Source organism: Globicephala melas, chromosome 20, assembly GCF_963455315.2.
Source record: "Globicephala melas chromosome 20, mGloMel1.2, whole genome shotgun sequence".
Classification (NCBI taxonomy): domain Eukaryota; kingdom Metazoa; phylum Chordata; class Mammalia; order Artiodactyla; family Delphinidae; genus Globicephala; species Globicephala melas.
In genome coordinates, this window is record NC_083333.1 from 9,015,740 (window position 1) to 9,039,179 (window position 23,440).

General features: G+C 57.0%; 1 protein-coding gene across 4 annotated transcripts in view; it reads right to left on the minus strand.

Annotated features, from left to right (window-relative positions):
* Nucleotides 1-23,440, minus strand: part of ATP2A3 (ATPase sarcoplasmic/endoplasmic reticulum Ca2+ transporting 3) — a 38,454-nt gene that overhangs the window by 9,461 nt on the left and 5,553 nt on the right. For 3 of the 4 annotated variants that reach the window (XM_060290909.2, XM_060290911.2, XM_060290910.2), the window contains exons 2-20: nt 19,333-19,350; nt 18,954-19,036; nt 17,410-17,514; nt 17,089-17,227; nt 16,744-16,824; nt 16,568-16,653; nt 14,532-14,996; nt 12,482-12,570; nt 12,214-12,316; nt 10,871-11,002; nt 10,352-10,477; nt 9,076-9,294; nt 8,632-8,967; nt 6,586-6,806; nt 5,512-5,714; nt 4,961-5,046; nt 1,322-1,455; nt 742-859; nt 106-223 (exon numbers count right to left, since the gene is read on the minus strand). In XM_060290909.2, the coding sequence (XP_060146892.1) occupies nt 106-223; nt 742-859; nt 1,322-1,455; nt 4,961-5,046; nt 5,512-5,714; nt 6,586-6,806; nt 8,632-8,967; nt 9,076-9,294; nt 10,352-10,477; nt 10,871-11,002; nt 12,214-12,316; nt 12,482-12,570; nt 14,532-14,996; nt 16,568-16,653; nt 16,744-16,824; nt 17,089-17,227; nt 17,410-17,514; nt 18,954-19,036; nt 19,333-19,350 (2,862 nt within the window). Of the gene's footprint in view, nt 1-105; nt 224-741; nt 860-1,321; nt 1,456-4,960; nt 5,047-5,511; nt 5,715-6,585; nt 6,807-8,631; nt 8,968-9,075; nt 9,295-10,351; nt 10,478-10,870; nt 11,003-12,213; nt 12,317-12,481; nt 12,571-14,531; nt 14,997-16,567; nt 16,654-16,743; nt 16,825-17,088; nt 17,228-17,409; nt 17,515-18,953; nt 19,037-19,332; nt 19,351-22,341; nt 22,450-23,440 lie in introns of those variants that run through there. The other variant, XM_060290912.2, reaches the window with a different exon arrangement.

Sequence of the window (23,440 nt, forward strand, 5' to 3'; positions counted from 1 at the left end):
CAGTGCAAGACCCTGCGGACACTCACTGCAGCCTGGAAGCAGGGGTGGGCAGGGAGGCGGGCTGGAGGCGAGCAGGGTGGGGAGGGTCTGGGGCCTCTCACTCACCATCCACGTGCTTCCGGGACAGGTACTTGAAGGCCTCATCGAGCAGGATGACAGGCAGAGATATCTGGAGCACCACCACCCACTGGTACCCACTCAGTGGGGTCACCTGGAAGATGAGCTGCGGCGGGGTAGTTCTGGTTAAAGGAAGGAGTGCCCAGAGCCCCCCAGATCCACTGCTTCATACACCCGGACTACAGTGGACTCTTCACGAGCACGTCTGAGATGCCTCTCAAGGTCCCACCTCCAGATGTGTCCCCCCTGTTTCCTCTGCCTGAGGTGCTCTCCCCTGCCCTCACCCAGAGGACCAAATCCTTCTGTTCTGTTGGGAAGTGGGAGGGTTTCTGCACTGGGAAAGGGCATCAGGTTTCCTCCTGCCCCAGCCTGGGAAGGTTCCCCACCTCTTCTGTTCCCCAAGTCTGGGGGGAGGGTCCCAAAGTGGGGGACACATCTGGAGGACAGTGGCTGGCCAGGGTCCCAACACAGGCTGCAGTCACAGAGCACCATCAGACCCCCCCATCACACCCCCCAGGCAGTTTCCATCACGAACAGGCCCAGAAAGGCCTAGCATCAGAGGAGAATTAGGACCCTGTGACCCCAGGAGCCCGAGAAGGTGAGCAGGGCTGGATGGAGACTCACAGGCAGGGGCGGCACGAGCAGGATGAGGAAGTGCAGGGCCATGGACATGGCCACAGCCACCAGCAGCCAGGGGTTCAGCCAGGGCGGCATCCGCAACAGTGACTGGTTCTCCGAGACGCTGCCAAGGGCACAGGGCGCTCACCTCAGGCCAGGATGCGGGCAGGCCCCGCCGTGGTCACCCACCCGCCCCCCCATGTGAGATGCAGCAGGTGGTCTGGGCCTCGGCACTGCCCTTTAAGGACGGGAGAGCTTCTGGGAGGCCAGTGCCGCCGGAAGGTGGATGTCACTGCTGCCCTCTCAGCCCCCAGGGGCCTATGCTGGGACTTGGACGCCCTTTCTCTGCCCCTCAGACCCAATCCTGGCCCCTCTGTTTCCTCACACCTCCATCAGCAGGTCCACCAATTTGGGCCCCCATGGGTCCTCAGAATCCTCTTCTGGACCCTCTGACCCCCCGACCCCAATCCTGGACCCCCGAAACCTCAGACCGCACTCCTGGACACCTCTGACCCCAATTCTGGGCCCCACTGACCCTCAGCCCCCATCCCTCAACACCCTCTCCAGGTCCCTCTGCCCAGCCCACCTGTTAAGGGCGTTGCACATCTCAATGGTCACCAGCACAGACAAGGCCATGGTCGTGGGGAAGCGTGACTCAAAGACCTCGCATTCAGTGCCGGCAAAGAGCGGGTTGTCCTCTGAGCACTTCAGGAAGTTCCTCTGAGGGCCCCCAGGTGGGGTGGGGTGGGGTGGTGGCAGGGAGAACAGCGGTCAGGGGCGGGGCCAGGGCATGGGAAGAGGGAAGCCTCACTCCGCCCTCACCCTCGCCCTCACCCTCGGCTCACATCTGAGGACTCAATACAGCCAGCACTGCCGTGGGGAGGGTCCAGGGAGGGTGCTCGCTCTCCCAGGATGGGGACAGAGGGGCTGCACTGGGCCAGGGAGAAGGGCAGACCGTTCTGGGGCAGGGGGGTGGTGGGACGGAGGGGGAGCAGCTGGCATTAGGCTGGGGATGGACGGCAGGGGGCCCTGGAATCAGGGAGTGGGGGACTGAGTATCCGAGGTACAGGAGTGCGGGCGGTGATTAACTGAGGCCACAGAGTAACATGAGTAAACGCATATGAAAACTGATCAGTAAAATTATACTTGAACAGAGTTCACCCTTGGTGGGTAGAAGAGGAAGGTTACTGGGGCCCTAGTCATGATTATTAAATAAGATTCCATTCACACCTCCCTCCACTTCTGCTGCTGAAATCGAGCTCTACCAGACCTGCCCTTTGCTTATGACGTGGCCTAACTCATGGCCAGGTGCAGGCTTGCTGCACGGCTTCTTCATAATTAACAGGGAGCTCTCGGGGCTCAATAAGGGAAGTGGCCCTTGCCCCTGCAGCCCCAGGGGAGTTTTCTTCCTGCCCATAAACCTGGCTCACAGAATCTGCTGTAATAACATGCTGAACTGAGGACACTCGTGAGAACTTCCGTCTTGTTCTCTTCCGCACCACGGGGATGAGCATGAACGTTCATAACCGTTCAACAGCTCTGTTCTCCAACAATACAAATCTGGCCTCTGGAATCTCATCTGAACACAGTGATCCTTTAAGCTAAAAGTTCAGAAATGGGGGGGGGGGGACACATGCTGTGAAAATAACTCTCAAAGAGAAATCTGTAAAGTGACCAGCTGTCTGACCTCCTGTCCAGGAAATCCATCCCTCATTTCTCCCCGGGCAAAAATGCGGGTAAGGCGACTGTCAGCCAGAAGGGGCTGCTGGCACTTCCCTCTCTCGTGCAGAACACAAAATTATAAAAGGCTATGGCTTGGCTAGATTTCTTATTTTAACAAAGAGATGGAGAGTCTTATTTAAACGAACAGTGGGAATTTCTCCAAAAACCAAGCTCCGGTATTTGGGACAAGTGCATGTTTTTATTTGGCACTGATCACAGGCCAGAGAAAATGTCCTAAACTTTGAACCCACCCACTGATCAAGAGGACCAAATGCTCTTGCGAGTTGTGTCACCGCCGCCAGGCCCCACCTCCAGACCTTAATGGTAAGGACCTTGCACATGCATGTACCCACAAACGCAGTGCACACGCCTCCCACTCAGGCATGTGTGTGCTTGCATCCCTATGCCCATGCAGGGGAAGAAAATACAAACAGGATTGAAACATGGAGGTGTTTCCATAGACAAACACCCTGCCCAGTTCAGACCTCCTGGGTTTCAGCCGTGAGCACCTGCCACACACGCATTGTCCCCAGGTCGTGGGTCACAGTGAGGCCTCCTACATTGTTTATTAGAAGGTGCTCAGGGCTGGAACTTCCGCCTCACAGATGCATGGTGAGCAGCCCCCGAGGGGTGGGGAGGCTGCTTCTTTGGGGGAAGCCACTGTTCTGCCTACTCCTTCCCTTTGCCTCCCTGGTTATTTCCTATTCACCTTCACCTGCAAGGCCCCCTCTGGGTTTCATTAACTTAACACTTACATAGCTCTTACTATGTGCCAGGTGTTGGTCTAAGCACTTTGTAAGTATTGAATCATCTTAGCCCTATGAGGCAGGGTCTATTATCCATTTTATATGGATGAAGAAACCAACAGAGAGGTTAAGTAGCCTGTCCAAAATCACACAGCTAGTGTGTGATGGAACCAGGGTGGGAACCTGGGCAGCCAGGATCCAGGATCCACTCTGCTGCTTTTACTCAGTGTTCCTCCAGGAATCAAAGGGGGCTCTGGGCACTTCTCCTGAAATTCCAGCACCTGGAGCTGAAAGTTCTCTTAGGTCTAACTCTTGACCATCTCTGAGTTCCACAGCCACCTGCCTTTTCTCTGCTGAAGCACTTCTCACTGTGAAATGTGACTGCCCATTTCCGTGGCTCTCTCCCCCACTGGACTGTACGCTCTTTGCAGAGCCTTTGCCAGCTCGGTCACTGTCATCGCCCTAACAATTTGTGCCTGGCACAGAGTCAGTGCCTAATAGCTGTTTCTTAACCAAGTGGATAAATGAGAAATGGAATGACCTGAGGACAGTTGGGAAGGTGGCACCAAGGGGACTGGGGACTGACTGGTAGTGGGCATGGGATGTGTGTCTAGCATGACCCCAGGGGTCATGACCTCAGGGGATCCACAGCACAAAGGATGGTAACAGAGGCAGGGCAGGAAGGAGGCAGCAGCGGGATGGCTGGCACATCCCCACTCTCCAGCTGCTGCCCCCACAGGAGCTACAGGAGCAGGTGCCTGAGGCTGGTCTGAGCCATCTGCCAAGGGCTGTGGGGCCACCAGCCTTTGGGACAAGGGTCTGGGCCCATGCTCTTCATTGCTGCCAGGAGGGAGAGCCCCATGTGCTTGAGGGCTGGTGGATGGAGGAAAGCATCCCCAGGCTGCCTCTACCTAGGTGTGAACCCCTGAAGGAGCTCTCACGCTGCCCTCAGGGTGGGGAAGACTGTACTCCCCTGACACTCCCAAGAGTGGCCAGGAAGTCAGGGTCCCTCTCTTGAGCTCTTCTACCTACAGGAAAGTAGCAAAGTCAGGCACAGTCAGAGGAAGGAAATTCCACATCCCCGCCTCTCTCCCCTTTAAATGAGAAACCCACAACTGCCTTTGCCGGAATTGCCGCGAAGGTTCTTTCAAGCAAAGGAGATGCACTGGCTGCTCAGACAGAAGGACAGACTGACAGACAGCAGCTGAGGTGGGGCTCCCTGCCTGCTTCCAGAGCTTTGCTGAGCTAAGCCCGGCCCGTGGTGTGCACCTGCCAGCCAGGTGACTTCCAGAGGTCAGAGGGTCCCTTCCCCAAGACACACGTTGGTTATGAAAGTGGGGAGCCCGGCAGATTCCTTCCGTCCACTGTCAATTGCTCCAGTTTGACCCTCTGCCTGAAGTTCCACCATTTAGGGGCTCCTACCTCTGAGCCCTCAATTGTTTGGGCAGTTTCCCAGTAAAGTAAGACACTTCTGGGCAGTTAAGCCCCTTGGTCCCCCGTAACTAAATGATTGGGGGAGGAAGTAGCCTCCTCTCTGGCTCGGGGGCTGTGCTGCCGTCTCTAGGCTTCCTGTGGCTTCTGAGCTTGTCTCTTTAGGTGGTGGATGTCTATACGTGAGGAGTGGGGGCGGGGGCGGGACAGCCACTGGCACCCGTGGGGTTCTGGACTCCTTTCCCCTGGAACTCCAACAACAACTTGGGCTGTGAGTTCTACCTCCCAGATGCCCCCAACAGGCTCCCTGGCCATCCCTTGCTCACCAGCTGGTAGAAGGTGACCTGAGGTCCCTCGGCATCATACAGGAACCACCAGGTGGCAGCAGCCACTGTGGCCAGGCCAACGTACACTGTGGGGAGGGCAGGAGAAAACTGGTTATAGTGGACACCTCTGGTTTTCTGGTATCCGTTTCCCCTTCCTAATAATTCGCTGGAACCACTCTCTCCCTTTCTGAGCCATGTGGTTTGCACACTACTGCAGGAGTAAGAGGACAAAACGCTCTTTCTCCTGCTTTATTTGAGGTTGTAATGGGGCAAGTACAAGGGCTGGAGCTACGGCAGCCATCCTGCCACCCCAAGGAGCACCTGCATGAGAATGGAGCTGAGGCAGAGCCAAAATATGCCAATGGTACTGTCTGAGGGCTGGGTCCAGCCATGCCTGAGGCATGATCTAATCTCTTCAGTTACACGAGCCCACACAGTTTCTCTTGGCATAAGCCAGGCTGAGTCATACTGGTCTGTAGTTTGCAAGTGTAACTGATACAAGGGTCTTAGGAAGCTCCAGGAACCGCAGTGAAGACTGGGGCCCCACTCACCTCCAATAGCCAGATATCGGAAGAAGAGCCAGCCACTGATGAGGGCCTCCCGAGGGTTCCGGGGCCGCTTCTCCATAATGTCCAGGTCTGGTGGGTTGAAGCCCAGAGCCGTGGCAGGTAGGCCATCCGTCACCAGGTTCACCCAGAGCAGCTGCACAGGGATCAGGGCTTCGGGCAGGCCCAGAATTGCTGTGATGAAGATGCTGGAACCAGAGTCATGGGCTCTAGCCCCAGCAAATGGAGGGTACAGCTCCTACTCTTACCCCAGGCCCAGGAGCTCCTGCACTGTCTCCACAGCAGCCCCGCCTCACACTGGGCCACCCCTGCCCCCTCAGTCCCAGCTCTGGCGCCTGGACAGACCTGCCTTTTAGGCCTCTCCTCTTGAGGACACAAGTCCTCTTTAGGGGCACACACACACACACACACACACACACGTGGACAGTGCATGCCTGAAACATATACACATTTGTTCACAGATGTGTACAACAACCTAGCACAGGTTACACAATCCCACAAACACAAGCAAACACCTACATGCTTGCCCCGACGTGCAGAGATGCAGAATTCTTACATAGCCAGGCAAACGTGTTCACCGTTCTCCACAGGCATCACTCACATGTGAACCTAAGTGCGTACCCAATTACACACTAGCACAAATCCTCATGCGAAAAGCTGAACAAGGACTCACATGCACACACGTACACACACCTCTCACTCAGGCATACACCCTGTGCGCACACACACACACACGCACGGACACGTTCCTGCCCAAAGGCGAAGCAAGCTCTCCCATCTTGCAGGACTCTGAAAGTGGGAAGAAGGTCAGGCTGGAGGGATGACAGGGGACTTTTCAGGCACCACCTCAGGGGCTGAGGTGCATCAGGGCCTCTGGAGAGTGATGAGGTGTCCCCATCCCTCCCCACCCTGAGGTGGGACTCTGGAAGGCCCCAGCCTTCCAGGGCAGGGCACGGGTCCCTCCATCCCTGCAGCCCCATCCCAGGAACAGGCATTTCCCCAGTCTTAGGGATGCAGAGCTGGTCCAGAGGGCTGGGAGGAGGGAACACAGGGCCTCACCAGACGACCTCGCCAACATTGGAGGAGATGAGATAGCGGATGAATTGCTTCATGTTGCTGTAGATGGCCCGGCCCTCCTCCACTGCAGCCACGATGGAGGCAAAGTTGTCATCTGACAGTACCATCTCTGCCGCTGACTTGGCCACGGCTGTGCCGGAGCCCATGGCGATGCCGATCTCCGCTTTCTTCAGGGCTGGGGCATCATTCACCCCGTCTCCAGTCTGAGGGCCAGGTTAGGTAGGTTCACGCCTGAGAAACTTCCCTTCTACCTCCCTGACTCCCCTCAACTCAGCCTATCACCAAGTTTAGGGGATGTCCCCGAAGAAGCAGACAGCTGGACAGAACAAATGGTGAGGTCATGAGCCTAGAAACTGATTTGGGGATGAGGCTAAGGGGAAGGCAAGGAGTGCAGATAAGGACAAAATTGAGGAGATCAAGTCAAAGATCAGAGAGAATGGTGAGGTGGGGACAGGGATGAGGGTGAGTCAACGCCGAGAGCAGGGGTGAAATTCAGGTGGGATGTGGGGTAGAAGATGAAATTGAGATTAAGGACAAAGGTAAGCTCAAGTCAGGAATGAGGTGAAGGTCATGGCCCAGGTCAAGGGTCGGTTAGGTGTTGTAGTCAAGGGGAAGGCTGGAGCCAAAGTGACGAGCAGGGTCAAGAATGGACTCCTTTCAAGATAAAAAAAATTAGATTAAGGTAGAGGTCAAGTCAAGGCTATGGTCCATATCAGGAACGATGTCATGGTAGAAGTTGGAGTTGAGGTCAAGACTGAAGGCCAGATAAAAGTTGAGGTCAACATAAAGTACTGGACTGCGGGGGGGATCAATGTCAGGGAACAGATCAGGGTCCAGGTCAAGACTGGAACCCATATCAGGGTTGAGCTCAGACTAAAGAATCAGTTTAAGATGGTCAAGGTCAAGGTCAGGGACATAGTGTGAAGATCAAAATAAGGTCAAGAACAAGGTTACAGCTGTAGTCAAGTCGAGGTTGGTGCTCAGCTCTTTATCCAGGTCTAGGCTGAGCCACAGGTCAGGATTAAGGTCAAGGTAAAGGACTGGGTTAGGCTGGAAGTCAAGATTATAAACTGAGGCCAAGTCAGGGTTGAGGCTGAGATTGAGAATCAGTTCAGTGTTGATGAAGAGGTCAACAATCAAGAATGAGACAGAACAAAAACTGGGTCCAAACCAAATGTCCATTCAGAGGTGAATGGATAAAGAGACTGTGGATGGGAATTCCCTGGTGGTGCAGTGGATAAGACTCTGCACTCCCAATGCAGGGGGCCTGGGTTCGATCCCTGGTCAGGGAACTGGATCCCACATGCATGCCGCAACTAAGAGTTCGCATGCCACAACTAAGGAACCCTGGAGCTGCAACTAAGGAGGAGCCCGTGAGCCGCAACTAGGGAGCCCACCTGCCACAACTAAGACCTGGCGCAACCAAACAAACAAGCAAATACATAAATAAATAAATAAATCTTTAAAAGAGACTCTGGTATATTCACACCATGGAATGCCACTGAACAGTAAAAAAGCTATCGTGTAACTGATACCTGCAACAACATGGGTAAACCTCAAAGGAAAGAAGCCAGACACAAAAAAGCACATGCTGTATGATCCCACTTACATGAAAATCCAGGAGAGGCAAAACTAATCTATGATGCAAAAAAATGGGAAGGAGCATAAGGGAACTTCACGGGTTGACGGTAATGTTCCCTAGCGCGTGTGGGGGAAAAGTGTACTGATGTCTGCAACTTTGAAACACATTTAAGAAAAGATGGATGAAGGATGGGTAGAGGGATAGGTACGTGATAAAGCCAATACAACTATGTTATTTATAGAATCTAGATAGTGGATATTTATAGGCATTCACTATAAAAATCATTTTGACTTCTCTTCGTGTTTGAAATGTTTTGTAATAAAATGTTGGGAAAAATAAGAATGAAGCAGAAGCAGCGGTTGCCCGGGTTGCTCCTCCCAGGGCTTATGGCAAGTGCTCACCCCCACCCTCGCCACCTTCCCCAGGCTCCCGTCTCGTGGCCTCACCATGGCGGTGATCTCATTGAAGGACTGCAGGTTCTCCACGATGCGGGACTTGTGCGCGGGCTCCACCCGAGCGAAGCAGCAGGCCGTGCGGCAGGCACGGCGCTGCTGCTCGGGGCTGAGGTCATCGAATTCTCGGCCCGTGTAGGCCTTGCCCGCCACGTCCTCTGTGTCCTTGAGGATGCCAAGCCGGCGGCAGATGGCCACAGCCGTGCCTTTGTTGTCCCCCGTGATCATGACCACACGGATGCCCGCCTGGTGGCAGCGTGAGATGCAGGCAGCCACCTCGGGCCTCGGAGGGTCCAGCATGCCCACGCAGCCCACGAAAGTCAGGTCCGTCTGCAGGGAGGGGGCAGATGCGAGTAGGGCCTGGGCCCATCCTCAGACTGCCACCTGCCCAGCACCACAGGCGGACACATGGCTCCCAGCCCTGGGGCCAGCACCCACCTCGTACTGCACAAACTTGCTGCAGTCGTCTAGCTGCATGTCCTCCTTCCTCGGGGGCGCATCCCGGGTGGCCAGTGCCAGGCAGCGCAGTGTGTCCGAGCCTGAGCTCCAGTCCCGGATCTTGGCCAGAATCTGCTCCCTGGAGGTGGTGTTCAGGGATACCGTGCGGCTCCCCACGCGGACTGAGCTGCAGCGCTCGATCACACTCTCAGGTGCCCCCTGCCGCGTGGGGTAGGGGAGGAGACAAGTCCGTCAGTCAGGACCCCTTCCCTCCCTCCTGCCTAACAGAGGAAATTGAGGCCCAGATACGGGGAAAGGTCACCCAAGGGGACACACAGCAAGGCACAGACCAGAATCCATTCTTTGGAAGCTCGGAGAGGGAACCAATTAGGCCCCACTGTGAGAAAGCCCAGAGGGAAGGGGGCTCACACAGGGTGTGACACCGTGTGAAGCCCAGGCAGAGGCACCCTCCCCTCACCAACCTGCAGCTGAGAAGGCCTGCTGCAGCATTTTGGGGGATGGGGTGGGAATGGCAGCCCTCCTGCAGGCCCTGCCTCCCTGCCAGCCTGCTGCTACCGGGATCCCAGTTCTGTGGGGTGCTCGGCAGCGGGACCAGGAACAGAGCCCTGCTGAGGGTGTGTGCGGTGTGGCTCTGGGAAGGTGGTCTTGGGGGTGCCGGGCTACTCAGCGGCCTTGGGGTCTCAACCCAGATCTCGCCCGAGGCCTGGGAGGAACCTCTGAATCCTCCATCAGTGCCTCCTCCCCCTCCTCAAAGGGCACTCCAAATGCTAGGTTTTTTCGGCTGCCCAAGCTCCCAGTACAGAAGCTTGTCATTTCCAAAGAGGTTAAAACCCTCCACTGCGCGTGAAGACGTGAACGGGGGTCTGGATGGGAACGTGGGTCTCGGTTTCCAAAACACAAAGCACCAAAGTTGCACACCAACCACCTCAACACGCCCTATCAGAAGCAAGAGGGGTTCCAAGACCTGCCAGCCTGACCTGCTGTTCAGATGGGGAGCCCGAGGCCCACACGGGGGTACGGTGACCGCAAGGTCATGTGGCCAGGCAGTGCCTCTCAGCCCAGAGCGGGGACCACAGGGCATCTGGCCCTGGCTTTATCTGCCCCACATGTGGATCCCACTCCCAGTTGCCCATGGCAGGCTGAGCACCCTTGTTATGGAGTCGTCGCTTTGACAGAGGGCCTCACGCCTCCCCCAGTCTCCCACCGCTGCAGGCTCTGGCTCTCCAGAGGCCCCAGGCTGGTCGGGCAGGCCCACCTTCACAAACATCTTGCTGCCCTGGGCCGCTAGGCCAGGGTGGGCGGGCGTGCAGTACACCGACATGGACTTCCGGTCTCGGGAGAACTCCAGGGTGAACTCCTTCCGCATCAGCTGCTTGATGACCTGCAGGGCCCAGGTGGGTCAGGGCGTGAGGGGCACAGCCAGCAACTCTGGCTCCTTCCTTGCCAGCTGCTCAGCCCCATGAAGAGCCTCTTGCTCCCTGCACGATGTTGTCTACCCTCTTCTGACCCTGGCATTCAAGGCCTCTCTCCCCCTCTCCAGCCCCAGAAATGCCCCGAAGTTGCCATTTCCTGACCACGCTGTGTAATTCCCGACTCGGAGTCCTTGCCCACACTCAGCTTTTCCTCTCTTTTCCCCCTAGACCAGTCTCACTAGGGGTCTGAGGGCCCTTCTCCTCCCAGAAGCCTCCCACCACTTCATTCCCTTCCCTCCCTTCTCCAGATGCCCCAGAAGCCCCAGCCACGCGGCCTGTGGCCGAACCCTCAAGCTGCTCACCGCGTTGCAGGCCCCAGCTCGCTCCACCCGGGACAGGGCCTGCAGGTCCGTGTCAAAAACATTCATCTTCTCTACAAGGCAAGTCAGGGCCGTCTCCGTAGCCTCTCCCACCTTCTCATACACGCCCTTCGCCTAGCGGGGGCCAGGTACAGGGAGTGAGGGGCAGGGTGGCCCCCAGCCTCACCTCCCACTCGCTCCCTGCCCCCTGGAGCTCCCTTTGCCCGTCACCTGTAACGTCCTTTGCGCCAGGCCTGTGGGCCCTTCCCAGCCCAGCTGACCTGACCCTCCCTCCTCCCTTCCCTCCTCCCCTGACATCAATGGCCACGCACCTTTCCTGTCCTCTGAATCGCCCTCTGCTCACACTTCTCAGCTTCCTTCACCAGATTCCTCTTTCTAAACCTGCTGTCTGGGCCCTGCTCCTTCCGTCCACCCCCGTCTCCCTGAGGCCTCATATGCCCCTGGCCTCTCCCATCCTTCATGGGCTCATGATGGCCAGTGCCCACCCAGCCCACTGCAACCTCTCTCCTGAGCTCCAAGCCCACACGTACAGCTGCCACCTGTTGGACTCTGTTCCCTGGGGACCCTCAGGCTACCTCTCCCCCTCCCTATTTTGCCACTCCCATGACAGTCCCAGCCAGGACAGCAACTACAGGCTACCCTGACCTCCTCCCTCTTTCACCTAACCAGTCACCAAGTCCCAGGATCTGGGCTCCAAACTCTCTCTCCAACCCATGCCTGCCCCCCTCCCCCTGAAGCGCCAGCCAGGACTCAGCTGGCACCGCTCCGGCCTGGATGCCCACAAGGGGCTCCTCGGCTCCGGTCTTGCCCAGTCTGTTCTGTCCTCCACACAGAAGTCTGGGTGATCTTCTGTGAGCGCAGATCTGACCATATCACTCTCCTGCTCCAAACCCTTTGCTGTCTGTCTACTGCCCTCATCTGGGCATCAGACTGACTTGGCCAAGCGCCCCCGCCCCAACAGGCAGGAGCGGCCTCCCACATGCTCCAGCCACAGGGAAGAGCATTCAATGCTCGTTTCTGGGCTGTGCCTTCTGCTTTAAACACTTCTTAGTCTTGTCCCCCAAACCTCTTCCCCCAGGCACCCCTGGCCCTTCTGCCCTTTACATTACAGTCCCCCACAGCCCAAGAGCCCCGAGCAGGGTTCCAGAGCCAGTCTGAGGAAGGAGGGGTGACAGTGTGGAGTGGACAAAGGATGGCAGTGCTCCTGGGGTGTGGCACTCCAACGGGGCAGGACCTCCAATCCTGCGAGCTTTGATACTCTGGGAGCAAGGTCTGTTCTGAGCGCCTGGATACTAGGGAGGTCACGAAGGGGAGCGGGGGCCCACCTCGTTGTAGTCCAGCGCTGAGTCATTGCACAGGGCGCAGATGGTCGCCAGCTCCGCCAGCGCGTCAAACTGCCCGCAGCGCACAGGCCACCCCCCCAGCCGCCTGTGGAGCCAGAGCTGTCAGTACGGTGCCCTTGTCCCAGCCCCTGGGCAATGCCCAGCTCTTGGCCCCCAAGAGGTCTCACCAATGACAGCTCTCAGAGCTGTCCTACATAGCTCCGCCCACCAGGAAACCCCGCCCACCTGAGCCCCCTCGCCGAGCACTCACACTTCGCCCTCCGGGGCATACGTGGTGCCCGAGATGGTGAACTCGTGCAAACTGCAGGTACCCGCTTCGGCCTCGGCTACCACGAACATCTGCGGAGCGCAGGGGCGTGCTCAGGCAGGCCCTCCTCCCTGGGCAGCCAGTCGGACTCAAGCCTGACCCCAGGGTGGTGTCCTGTGGGTCTCCAGAGGAGGTACCGGCCTTCCCTCCCCCAGGATCTTGGAGGTGAAGTGTAAGAGTACTGCGTCCAGGCTGAGGCCGGGCCTCTCTGCCCTGCCCAGCTGTGTCCAGTTCAGGCTTGTCCTTTGCTCTAAACCCACGAGAGATTTATGGCAGATTCTTCAATGTTCTGGGGCAGCTGCCAGCTTGACAGAGCTCTGAGCTGGGACGGGAAGCCTGGGTCCTTGCCCATCTCACTATGTGACCCCTGGCGGAGCACCTAAGCCTCAGTTTCTCCACTGGTAACGTGGAGAAAGTGGGATCAGAGTGCAGCTGCCCCTCCTTGCCCTTCAAGGGAACGAGTTCCTGACCTCCAAGGGAGGAAACCTACATAGCATCCTGAGGCACAGACCCCGTCCCAGAGAGTGAGCTCCTGCCCGCAGGGCCCAGCCCCTACCTGTGCCCCTGCGGGACAGGGGGCTCACCTCTCCCAGGGCAGCCCATGTCCTCATCTGTCAGCCAGCTCTGCCAGGGAGCTAATGCTTGCTTCCTGGAAACGGCCTCACTGCACATTCCCAAGCCAATGGCCAGCCCAGCACCCAGCAGGTGCTCAGTAAACATCCCTTCCATTGCACTTTCCTCCCTGCGCCTGGGGACAGCCCTCCAGCCAGCAGACCCCTGAGAAGTCAAGTTTCTTAGCCCATCATCCAGTATGTAAGGCCCCTACGACTTCCCTATACTGTGTTTTTCAAATCTTTATTTCAGAACCCCTAGTAGGACTGTTCAAATGAAGTCCTACTAGGGATTCTAGCAGGTCAGGGGCTGCAGGGCAGTAAAGCGTGCTGGTGCCGCCAACCCCATGGCAGCCGCTGATGGGCTTCTGTGGGGGACTAAGCTCTCAGATACAGAGCCTGGGTTTCCCAGGCCCAGTGGGCAGATTATGGGAGCAGGGGTGGGAGAGGAGTGATTGGGGGACCTAGGGAGCGGGAAATCCAAAAGCTTCACCGTCATGCCACCCACTCCTCTACCCCAGGGGCCTGCTGGAGTCTCAGCCAGACTCCCTGATGCATGTGGGCAGCAGCCCAGGATCTGGGATCAAGTGCCAGGAAATGAATAATTCCTGCCTGGGCCCTTCCCAGGTCACTGGAGCTGGCGCATCTGGTGATAGGCGTTGACCACAGAGAGTCACGGTGGTGAAGGATAGAACCTGGGTCCAGTCCCTGGTCCAGAAGATCCCACATGCCGCAGAGCAACTAAGCCTGTGTGCCACAACTACTGAGCCTGTGCTCTAGAGCCTGCAACCCACAATTACTGAGCCCTCGTGCCACAACTACTGAGCCCACGCGCCTAGAGCCCATGCTCTGCAACAATAGAAGCCACAGCAATGAGAAGCCCATGCACCACAGTGAAGAGTAGCCCCCGCTCCTCGCCACAACTAGAGAAAGCCCGCGTGCAGCAACGAAGACCCAACACAGCCAAAAATAAATAAATAAATAAATTTCTAAAAAAAAAAAAAGAAAAAGAAGAAAAAAACGAACCTGGGTCTAGGCCCAGCTTGGATCAGATGCCCAGGCTGTACTTGACCCTCCCCTGTGTCCTTTATGGTTACCTGGCAGGGCTTGCACACCCAAACTTCAGATGGGGAAACTGAGGTTCACAGATGGGCAGTTGCCTGCCAGTACCCTACAGAGTGACCCATGGGTCCTAACGATGCATGTCCAGCCAGGCTTTGCTGCTCTGCCCCATGAGAACCTGGATCTGCTCCCCACCATGGGGCAGCACACAGGTTCTCTCCTCCACCTCTGGCCAAAAAGGAGTCAGGGAGTGGCCCAGAGAGGGAGCCTAGCCTGCCAAACATCACACAGCAATACCCAACCTGGCTGCAGCCACTCACCCGGCAGACCGACATCTGATTGGTGGTGAGTGTGCCCGTCTTATCAGAGCAGATGACCGAGGTGCAGCCCAGGGTCTCCACGGAGGGCAGACTCCGCACGATGGCGTTCTTGCGGGCCATACGCCGTGTGCCCAGTGCCAAGCATGTAGTGATGACAGCCGGGAGGCCCTCAGGGATGGCGGCCACTGCCAGGGCCACGGCAATCTTGAAGTAGTAGACAGCACCTCGGAGCCAAGAGCCGCCGTGGGCCGGATCAGCGAAGTGACCAATGTTAATGACCCACACGGCCACGCAGACCACGGAGACGGCGCGGGACAGCTGCTGCCCAAACTCATCCAGCTTCTGCTGCAGGGGCGTCCGCTCTGGTGCCATGGCCGCCATCTGACTCCGGATCTTACCCAGCTCCGTGTGCAAGCCCGTGGCCACTGCCACACCCATCGCCTTGCCCGATGCGATGTTGGTGCCCTGGCCGAGGGAGGGATAAGGAAAGGGATGGTTAGCACCCCAACCGGGGCCCAGAACCCCTGATCCCTTCAGGCTGGGGCTAGGGCTCTTATTCCCCTCCTTGGCTTTCTTTTTCTCCATACTTAGTGCTCTCAGAGGGATGCCACTATGTAGTCTTGAGTCATTGTCATCGCCATGATAGTGTCAGCTCTATGAAAGCAGGGACTTGGTTCAGTGCCACATCCCCAGTGCCTAGTGTGGGGGGCCTGGCACAGAGGAAGCACCAGCTGATACTGACAGCATGATCAACCAGCACAGCACAGCACCAACCCATCAAAATTCAGCTCATAAACGACCAATACAGCCACACAGGAGTGTGGCTAACCGTGACCTCAGGTAAACAGTCGATAAATATTTACTGAAGAATCCAGAAAATGTGAGCTGAAGTCCATCCATTCCCAAGGCCCCAGTAAGATCCCCAAGCCCCGGTGCAAGTGCCGGCCAGCCTTGAGCCTCTGTGTCCTCTGCTGTAAAACGGTCCAACAGAGGCCCGAGACACAGCTGCTCTGAGGAGGCTCATAACTCGGTCCCCTTCAGACAGGTGCACTATGCTGAGGCTGGAGAGAAGGTGGGTTCTGGTAGCCTCAGCGTCCCTTCTGCCCTGAGCTATGCAGCTCCTGCCCCCCCTTACAGGCCCCTCCGCTAAGGAAATGACCTGCAGTTAGCCAGGGCACCCTCCTTAGAAAGCTTCTAGTGACAGCTTCTAATGCCTGAATATGCCCCTTGGCGTCCCCTCCCCACCCAAGGCAGCTTGTCCAAAGCTTCCAGGCACCTAGGCAGGGTGCTCTCCTCAAGAAGAGCTGTGGGTGTATATCACTTTCTCCATTTCTGTTCACTTCTGGGGAGACTTTAATAACTTAGTGCCCAGGGCCACTGCCAATTGGCCTGACCCCTCCTTGTGGCCTCCGTGGGCAGCCTGTGAGCATCACTGGTTAAGTCCCTCTAAGGCCACAGGGGCTGATCCCTCCCACCAGAGAAGAACCCATCACTCTCCCTGAGAAGAGCTGGGCGGCTTGGAATCTTGCCTTGGGGATCAGTTTTCCTATCTGAGAAATGGACTGTTCTTGATATCCTTCACCATTTTGGCAATGCTTCTCCCTCTAGAGGATTCTGTTGAGGCAAGAGAGGCTCTGCCTCTCTCCAGTTTAAGGCAGGATAAGCCTAGCAGGTAGGAGGAAAAGCTCTGGAATCAGGAGTCTGAGTCCACATCCCAGCTCTGTCACTCGCTGGCTGTGTGACTTTGGGCAACTTACTTAACCTCTCTGTGCCTGCTTCCTTGCTGGAAAATGCAGACAAGAGTACTTATTTCAAAGGCGCTGTGAGGATTAAATAAATTAATACAGGTAAAGGGCTTAGAACAGGGCCAAGCACACAGCCTTAGGTAAACACAGCTATTATTATTACTATAAGTTTGTACATATTCTTAATAACAGATGAGGTTCTTTCCCACAGGGCTTCAGCTGATTAATCTAAATGTTATTATCTTTACCATCACCGTCCAGGCAAAGGCCCCAGGCATCCCAAGCACTTACAGAAAACAGCATGTTCTTCTTGTCCTGGTTCACAGCTCTGGGGTCTGGGATGGCATCCGTGTGCTTGGTCACAGACACAGATTCACCTGGATGCGGAATCAGAAATGAGAAGCCCCACGTGAAGGCGCCTCTGTCCCCTGGCCTAGCCGCCCCTGGCTCCGGCCTCCAGGCCTCACCAGTCAGGATGGACTGATCCACTCTCAGCGCGGTGGACTTGATCTCGATGAGACGGAGGTCGGCGGGCACTTTGTCTCCCACTGTGGAGGGAGAACAGCTTGGCTGAGGGTGGCTTTGGATGCCACCTCCTGGGAAAGCCAGGAGGGCTCCCAGAAACCAAGGCTGGGGCTGGGAGGCAGAGGCCTGAGCTGTCCCCTGGCCTACAGTCCCCTTATCTGTCCGATGCGGTTTTGGCCAAAGAGCTTTAGAAGACTCCAATAGCTACCCCCTCTGCATATACAGTCAGAAAGAGAAGGATGGGCTCATCTGCGTCACATAATGAAAGGAGGAGGCCCCCAACGCACCTGCCACTTCCACGATGTCTCCGGGGACGATGTCCCGGGCGCGGATCCGCTGCACACCCTTGCGGTCCGAGCGGATCACCTTGCCCATCTCAGGCTCATACTCCTTCAGGGCCTCAATGGCACTCTCAGCATTGCGTTCCTGCAGAGGCAGGAAGGCTGTCTGTCTCTGCTGGCCCCAGCAGGCCACCCCCTTGGAGTGACACCCTTAGGGCTTGGGATGGATCTGGAAGCAGAAGGACCTGCAGGATTTCCGGACCAAATGGAGGTCACACCTAGCAGCTGGGAGACCCCAGGGCCCAGTCCCACCACCGAGCCTCCCACCTGCCACACGCCCACGATCGCATTGGCCACAAGGATCAGCATGATGACCAGGGGCTCCACGAAGGCAGTTGTGGTCTCCTCACCTTCCTCGAACCAGGCCAGGACCTGCCGGGATCAAAGCTGGTGAGTTTAGGCTAAGCCGTGGGCCAGGGTCTGCTTGCCATTTCCTTTGTATGCAGGGTCTCTGTCTGCTCCCATTTTGGGGGAAATACCCCTGAGGAGCACCAGACCTAGAGAGGTCTGCTCTCAGAAGGCCTTGGCTTACGAAGTCCAGCCCCTGCAGGTAGTGACCACCAGAGCCCACGTCCCACCCCACCCACTTTCAGGGACGTGGGGCCGTTGTGTGATGGCCAGTAGGAGGCATCGCCACCTGCCTGGCGGTGGTTCTCGGAGCAGGTGTGGTGTGCCCAGACCAGGAGTGGCGGCAGCATCACCTGGGAACTTGTTAGAAATGCAAATCCTTGGTGTCCATCCCAGACCTCCCAAGTCAGAAACTCTGGGGTGGGGCCCAGCAGTCTGTGTTTTAAGCAGCCCAGGTGATCCTGCTGCAGGCTCAAGTTCATGGTTCACAGACCAGAGGACCATGATTCCAGCCAGAGCCCAGGCCTGGACGCACGAGACCTGGTTCAAGTCCGTTCCCACCTCTTGGCCCAGGTGGGCACTTGTCATCCTCTCCAGGCCTCAGTGTGTCCATCTGTTCCGTGGAGAGGGTACCAGAACCCTTTTGGCTCAGCTGTTTTGGGCACATGCCTGGACAGACTTTTTTAAGAGTCCTCCGTTTCCAAGGAACAGTGAGTGGCCAGGGGGGTCAGACACAGCTGGCTGGGTCCCTCCTGGCTGGCGGGGCCTGGGGCAGGAGTCACATGCACCCCCGGGGCTCCATTCCCTGCATGACCGTTGGGTCTCTGCTGCTCAGCCACTGGTGTTCCCCTTCCCCACCGCTCCACTCTGGCCCCGTGGCCCTGCAGGTGCAGAAGGAGCCTGGGCAGGGCGGATGGGGGACAGCCGCAAGGAGCAGCATCCACGAGGAGGCTGCAGGAGGTTAAGGCCCGAAGTCTGTCTGAGGAGCTCTGCAAGTCACAGAATGGGCTCACAGCCGGGGGGATTTCGCCCCCCAGGGACATTTGGCAACATCTGTAGGCTTGATTGTTACAAGTGGGGAGTGCTACTGGCATCTGGTGGGCAGGGGCCAGGGATGCTGCTAAAAATTCTACAGTGCACAGGACAGCTCCCACCACCAAGAATCATCTGGTCCAAGAGGTCAGCAGGGCCGATGCTGAGAAACCCTGCGCTAAGGCAAGGAGGGGTGGGGTCAGACCTGTGCCTCTGTGAGCTCACTCTGCCAGCCAGGGGACAGGTGGGAGCCGCGAGTCCAGTGCGCGGGGCTGCGAGGGTGTGGGCAAGGGCAGGGGGCAGGCAGGGGCCCAGGGATGCCCACAGCTGAGAGGACAGCCCTGTGGCCCAGAGCCTGGGCCTCTGAGCACTGCCCTGACCTGGTCTCCCTCCCGGGTTGCCCGATGCCATGAAATGGGGGCCCTACTTACGAAGGAGACCAGGGCCGCCAGCAGCAGGATGCGCACCAGGAGGTCCTCAAACTGCTCCAGCACCAGCTCCCACAGGGACTTCCCTGGGGACAGGAGTGCCGCATGAGGCCTGGGCCCCTGACCGACTGACCTGCTTCCATGCAGAGCTGGGGCGGCCTCAGGGCCACCTGGCCCACTCCCTCCCTACCATTTGAAAAGGGAGAGCCCAGAGGCCCTGAGAAGCACAGATGGGCAATGCAGTGGGGTGGGGTGGGGTGGGGGTGGGGTGTTGCTCAGCAAGGCCCCACCCAGCCGGGGGTGGGGGGAGGACACGGCCTGACAGTGAACGGCCCACGATGGTGTCTGGTGGCCTCATAGGCCGCCCTGGCCCAAGGCTCACCTTCCTCGGTCGGGAGCTCTGCAGGATCCAGGCAGCCACAGGAGCCATGGGGAGACAAGAAATGACTGGGTTATAGAGTGGAGTCTGAGCAGCCCCTGCCCATGTGCCCACGGGGACCTCCACGATGGGCAGGGCACATCACTCCAGTTCTCTGAGATCACAGAACGGATGGTTTGAGCCCAGATGCTTCCACCCCCAACCCTCACCTCACTCTGGTTGAGGAAGGTCTGGTGTGGCCTGGCTCACCCTGGGACAAGACGGGAGCCAGAAGCGGCCTCATAGACACTCCCCCATTGCACAGAGGGGTAACTGAGGCCTGGAGAAGAGACGGGACCCCTGAGGTCACATAGGGAGTTGGTAGTTCTCACAGCTCCCTGCACTCTGCTCTTTCTCAGATGCCCACCTGGTCCCGTTCAATGTCCCCCACCCATGGCAGGGTAGCCCTTCCCTCAAATTGAGAACATCGGCTCAGGCCACCTCTGACACACCTGCTTCTCCAGGACCACAGGGACAAGGCCCACAGCACTGCTGTCCCTCTGAGCCTCACCCCATCCCAGGCTCCCCCTGAGCACGACCCCAGCAGCCAGCATCCCGGACACTGAGAAACCCACCGCAGTTCAGTTCCTAGAGGCTGAGTCTCAGCTTGTCCCCTCCCAGGCCCTCCACTCCAGGCAAGCTCAGTGAGGACCCAGCCAGCATGCCCAGGCCAGACCACAGAACATTTTGAAGAACCATGTTTCCAAACACCACCAGGACCTGCTGTCACTTTACGGGCTCCACTTTTATCTCCTGTTTCCCGAAGCACCTATGTTACAGGTGGAGCTGGCTGCCCCAGTACCTGAAGTCTTGGAATCTTCCCAACAGCCTAAAGGGGAGGCAGGTGGGAATTCTGACCCCGTTTCGCAGGTGCAAGAGTGAGGTCCAGCGTGGATTCGTGGCTTGAACAAGGTCACACAGCCAGCAAGGGTATCTGTGGGTCTGTGGAAAGGGGCCCTGGACGGGCTTCTCCCTCCTCCTGCCAAGCTCGGGACCTGCCCACAGCTGTCTGAGGCCCCTCCCAGATCAAGCCTAACTGAGTCTTGCCTCCTCTTGTCTACACCCCCAGCCCCACCCCGGGTCGCTTGGGAGCTTGTTAGCATGCAGAATCCGAGCCCCACCCCAGGCTGGCTCTCCCTCTCTCCTCCTCCCTGACATGGGTCCTTGCCTCTGTCCACCTGCTTTCGGCTCGAGCACCTGCCAGCATTTCTTCCCACGGGCACCTCTCCCCTGACCATCTGTTTCAAAGGTCTGGGGTCTGCACCTGGCAGCTGAACCATGGGGAGTAATAAGCAGCCCACCGGGCTGCAGGAATCCAGGAGGAAAACATGTAACCTAAAAATACACTTTCTAGCATTTTCTCCAAAGTCCTATTTTAGGCAATGGCTGACATTTTCCGTGGAAAATGTAATCTCCAGTGTCCTGCGTTGAGATTAAAATCAAACAGACTTTTTCCTTCTGATCTATTTAGCTGAGGCGAACAGGAAAGGCGGGGGGAGGGCCAGGCCTGGTTTCTGGGCCGATTCTCCAATGGAGCAGCGCCCTTTAGAGGTCATCTCGGCCATGCCCCAGCCTCATGGCACACATCAGTCTGCTTTTGCCATGCTCGACCCAGGAGATTCCTCAACCCCTCACCTCTGCAGGTGTCCTCAGGGTTCCTGACCTAAGGGAGAGTGTATCCGTTAAGTCTCACCTGAATCCCTCCTGCTGTCTCCCTGACCCCTCCCTCTATTTGGCATGTAGCCCCTTGACCACCATATTCCTCAGGGCTTTTTTTCTGGGTAAGAGTGAGGCCCGGGGTTGGGAATCATGTTATTGGACACACATACCAGCTCTAGTTCCCCTGCAAGCTGCCCTCTGCCTGCAGGTCTCACCAGTTCTCCTTTCTCTCCCCTTCCACCTGGATCTCCCCTTCTGCTGACCCACAGCTCGATCCAGGGTCCACTCTTGGTGGTGGTCATCATGCTGTTCCCCAAATACTTCTCATTCTCCCCACCTTGTGGGCACACAGTAGGACTGCACGTCCCAGCTTCCTGTGTGAGTGGCAAAAAGAAGGATGTATATTCGGGCTGGAATGTTGAACTGCTGGAGAAGGGCGCCGTCCGATGGAAAATTTCTGTGATGATGGAAGAGTCCTATAGCCACACTGTCTGATATGGTAGCCACCAGCCACATGTAGCAACTGAGCACTGGGAATGTAGCTAGTGTGACTAAGTAGCCACATTTTATTTATTTTTGCCACACCTTGAGGTTTGCAGGATCTTAGTTCTCTGACCAGGGATTGAACCCAGGCCCCCAGCAGCAGAAGCACGGAGTTCTAACCACTGGACCACCAGGGAATTCCCTACATTTTAAATTATACTTAATTTTTATTCATTTAAACTCAATCAGCCACACAAGGTTAGTGGCTGCCCTATTGGACAGCACAGTCTGGACTTCTTTGACCCTCTGCTACAGCAACCAGCACCTGTGCAACGGTATCTGCTTTGTGAACCTGAGTCACAGAGTCGGGAGACACCGAGCCCCCAGATGGGCTGCACTGAGGTACATATATACAGTGTGAGCAAGAAATGACCTGGATTGTTTCAAGCCACTGAGATCTGAGGGTTGTTACTGCAACATAACCTAGCCGATCCTGACCGATGCCCCCTTCTCCCCAGACCTAGCCTCTACCGCAAGGCTCCCCTTTCACCCCCATCCGCTGCCCCTGGGGGAGGCTCAGCCAGCCATGAGGTCACCACAGATGCCCTGCCCATCCCTGAATGAGGGCCATCCCTGCTCATGTAATGCACATGCTTCCAGTCATGTCTGAGTAGCTGGCTCCCCGTGGGGCCCTGAGCCTCATTTGGAAGACGGAGTACCCACCCCCACCCAGAAGGGCTGCTGTGAGGATCAGCATTAGTATCATTAATATTAATAAGTCACATTTATTGAGCACCTACTATATACCGAGCAGTGTGCCAGGTGCTTTACCTACTTCATCTCCGGAGATAAACGGGAGGGCATTGTGTGCCCAGCACGTGAGAAGGTGCTCCACAGACAGAATAATCACTTCCTCATGTGCATTACTCTCTTGTGATTCTCAAATAACCTGGGAAGGAGGATACAATTATCATTCCCATTTTACAGAGTAGAAGTACAGAGAGGTTGAGTGACTAGTTCATGGTCACACAGCTGGGAAGTGGCAGGGAAGCATTTTGAGCTCAAATCCCTACTCTGGACCTCCTGCACTCATGCCTAAGCTGTCCTGCCTTCCCACCCCAGTGGTCCCCCTGTCTCCCCCCAGCCAAGGTCACCTGAAAGAACGTAATATCCCACGTCCTGATTGTTGGGCTGGATGCCCTCATCCCATCAATCGGTTCATCCTTCTATTGTGACCCTAGAGCCATCAGCCCAATCATCCCGGCCCAAAGGCTCTTCCTCACAAAACAGGTGGTGTTTTGGGGGTTACTAGACCGTATCTGCTCAGGCCTGATCTGCTTCAAACTCCAATCCTGCCAAGACTCTGAACAACCCAGTTCTCCCCTCACATGAATTAGTTCCAGGGGCACGGTGGGGGATCCAGGGGCTAGGAGAGCACCTCCTCCCCTTCCTAGGCATCCCTGGAAGATGCTGGTTCCCCCTTGCCACCTCCAGGTTGCATTTGGTGGGGCTGAGCCAGTTCCCCTTGAAATGATGGCATTGGGCCCTCAGCAGCACCAGATGCCCCATTTGTTAAGTGAGGAGAATGTCCTGGCCCTGCCCACCTCTTGGTGCCATCTGCCAGGCTGCACGGGCCAAGTCAGTAACAGGAGGTGCTGCCCCTCCCAGACCCCAGCTGGGCCAGCCTGGGGGCATATGAGCCCCCACTATTCTTGTCTGGACCTCTCACATGGTGGCTTCTCCTGGCCGAACCCTGCTCTGGGTCACTGTTGCCAGACTGAACCAGCCCATGTCCACAGATGCCCGATGTGGAGCTGGCCTGGAAGGGCCTGGGATGTGATTAGAGAAACTCTGCAGCTTAGAGCAGACAGCCTGGTCCAGAGGGCTGGGGTTCAAATCCTATATCTTGGTAGTTCTGCGGCCACAGGCA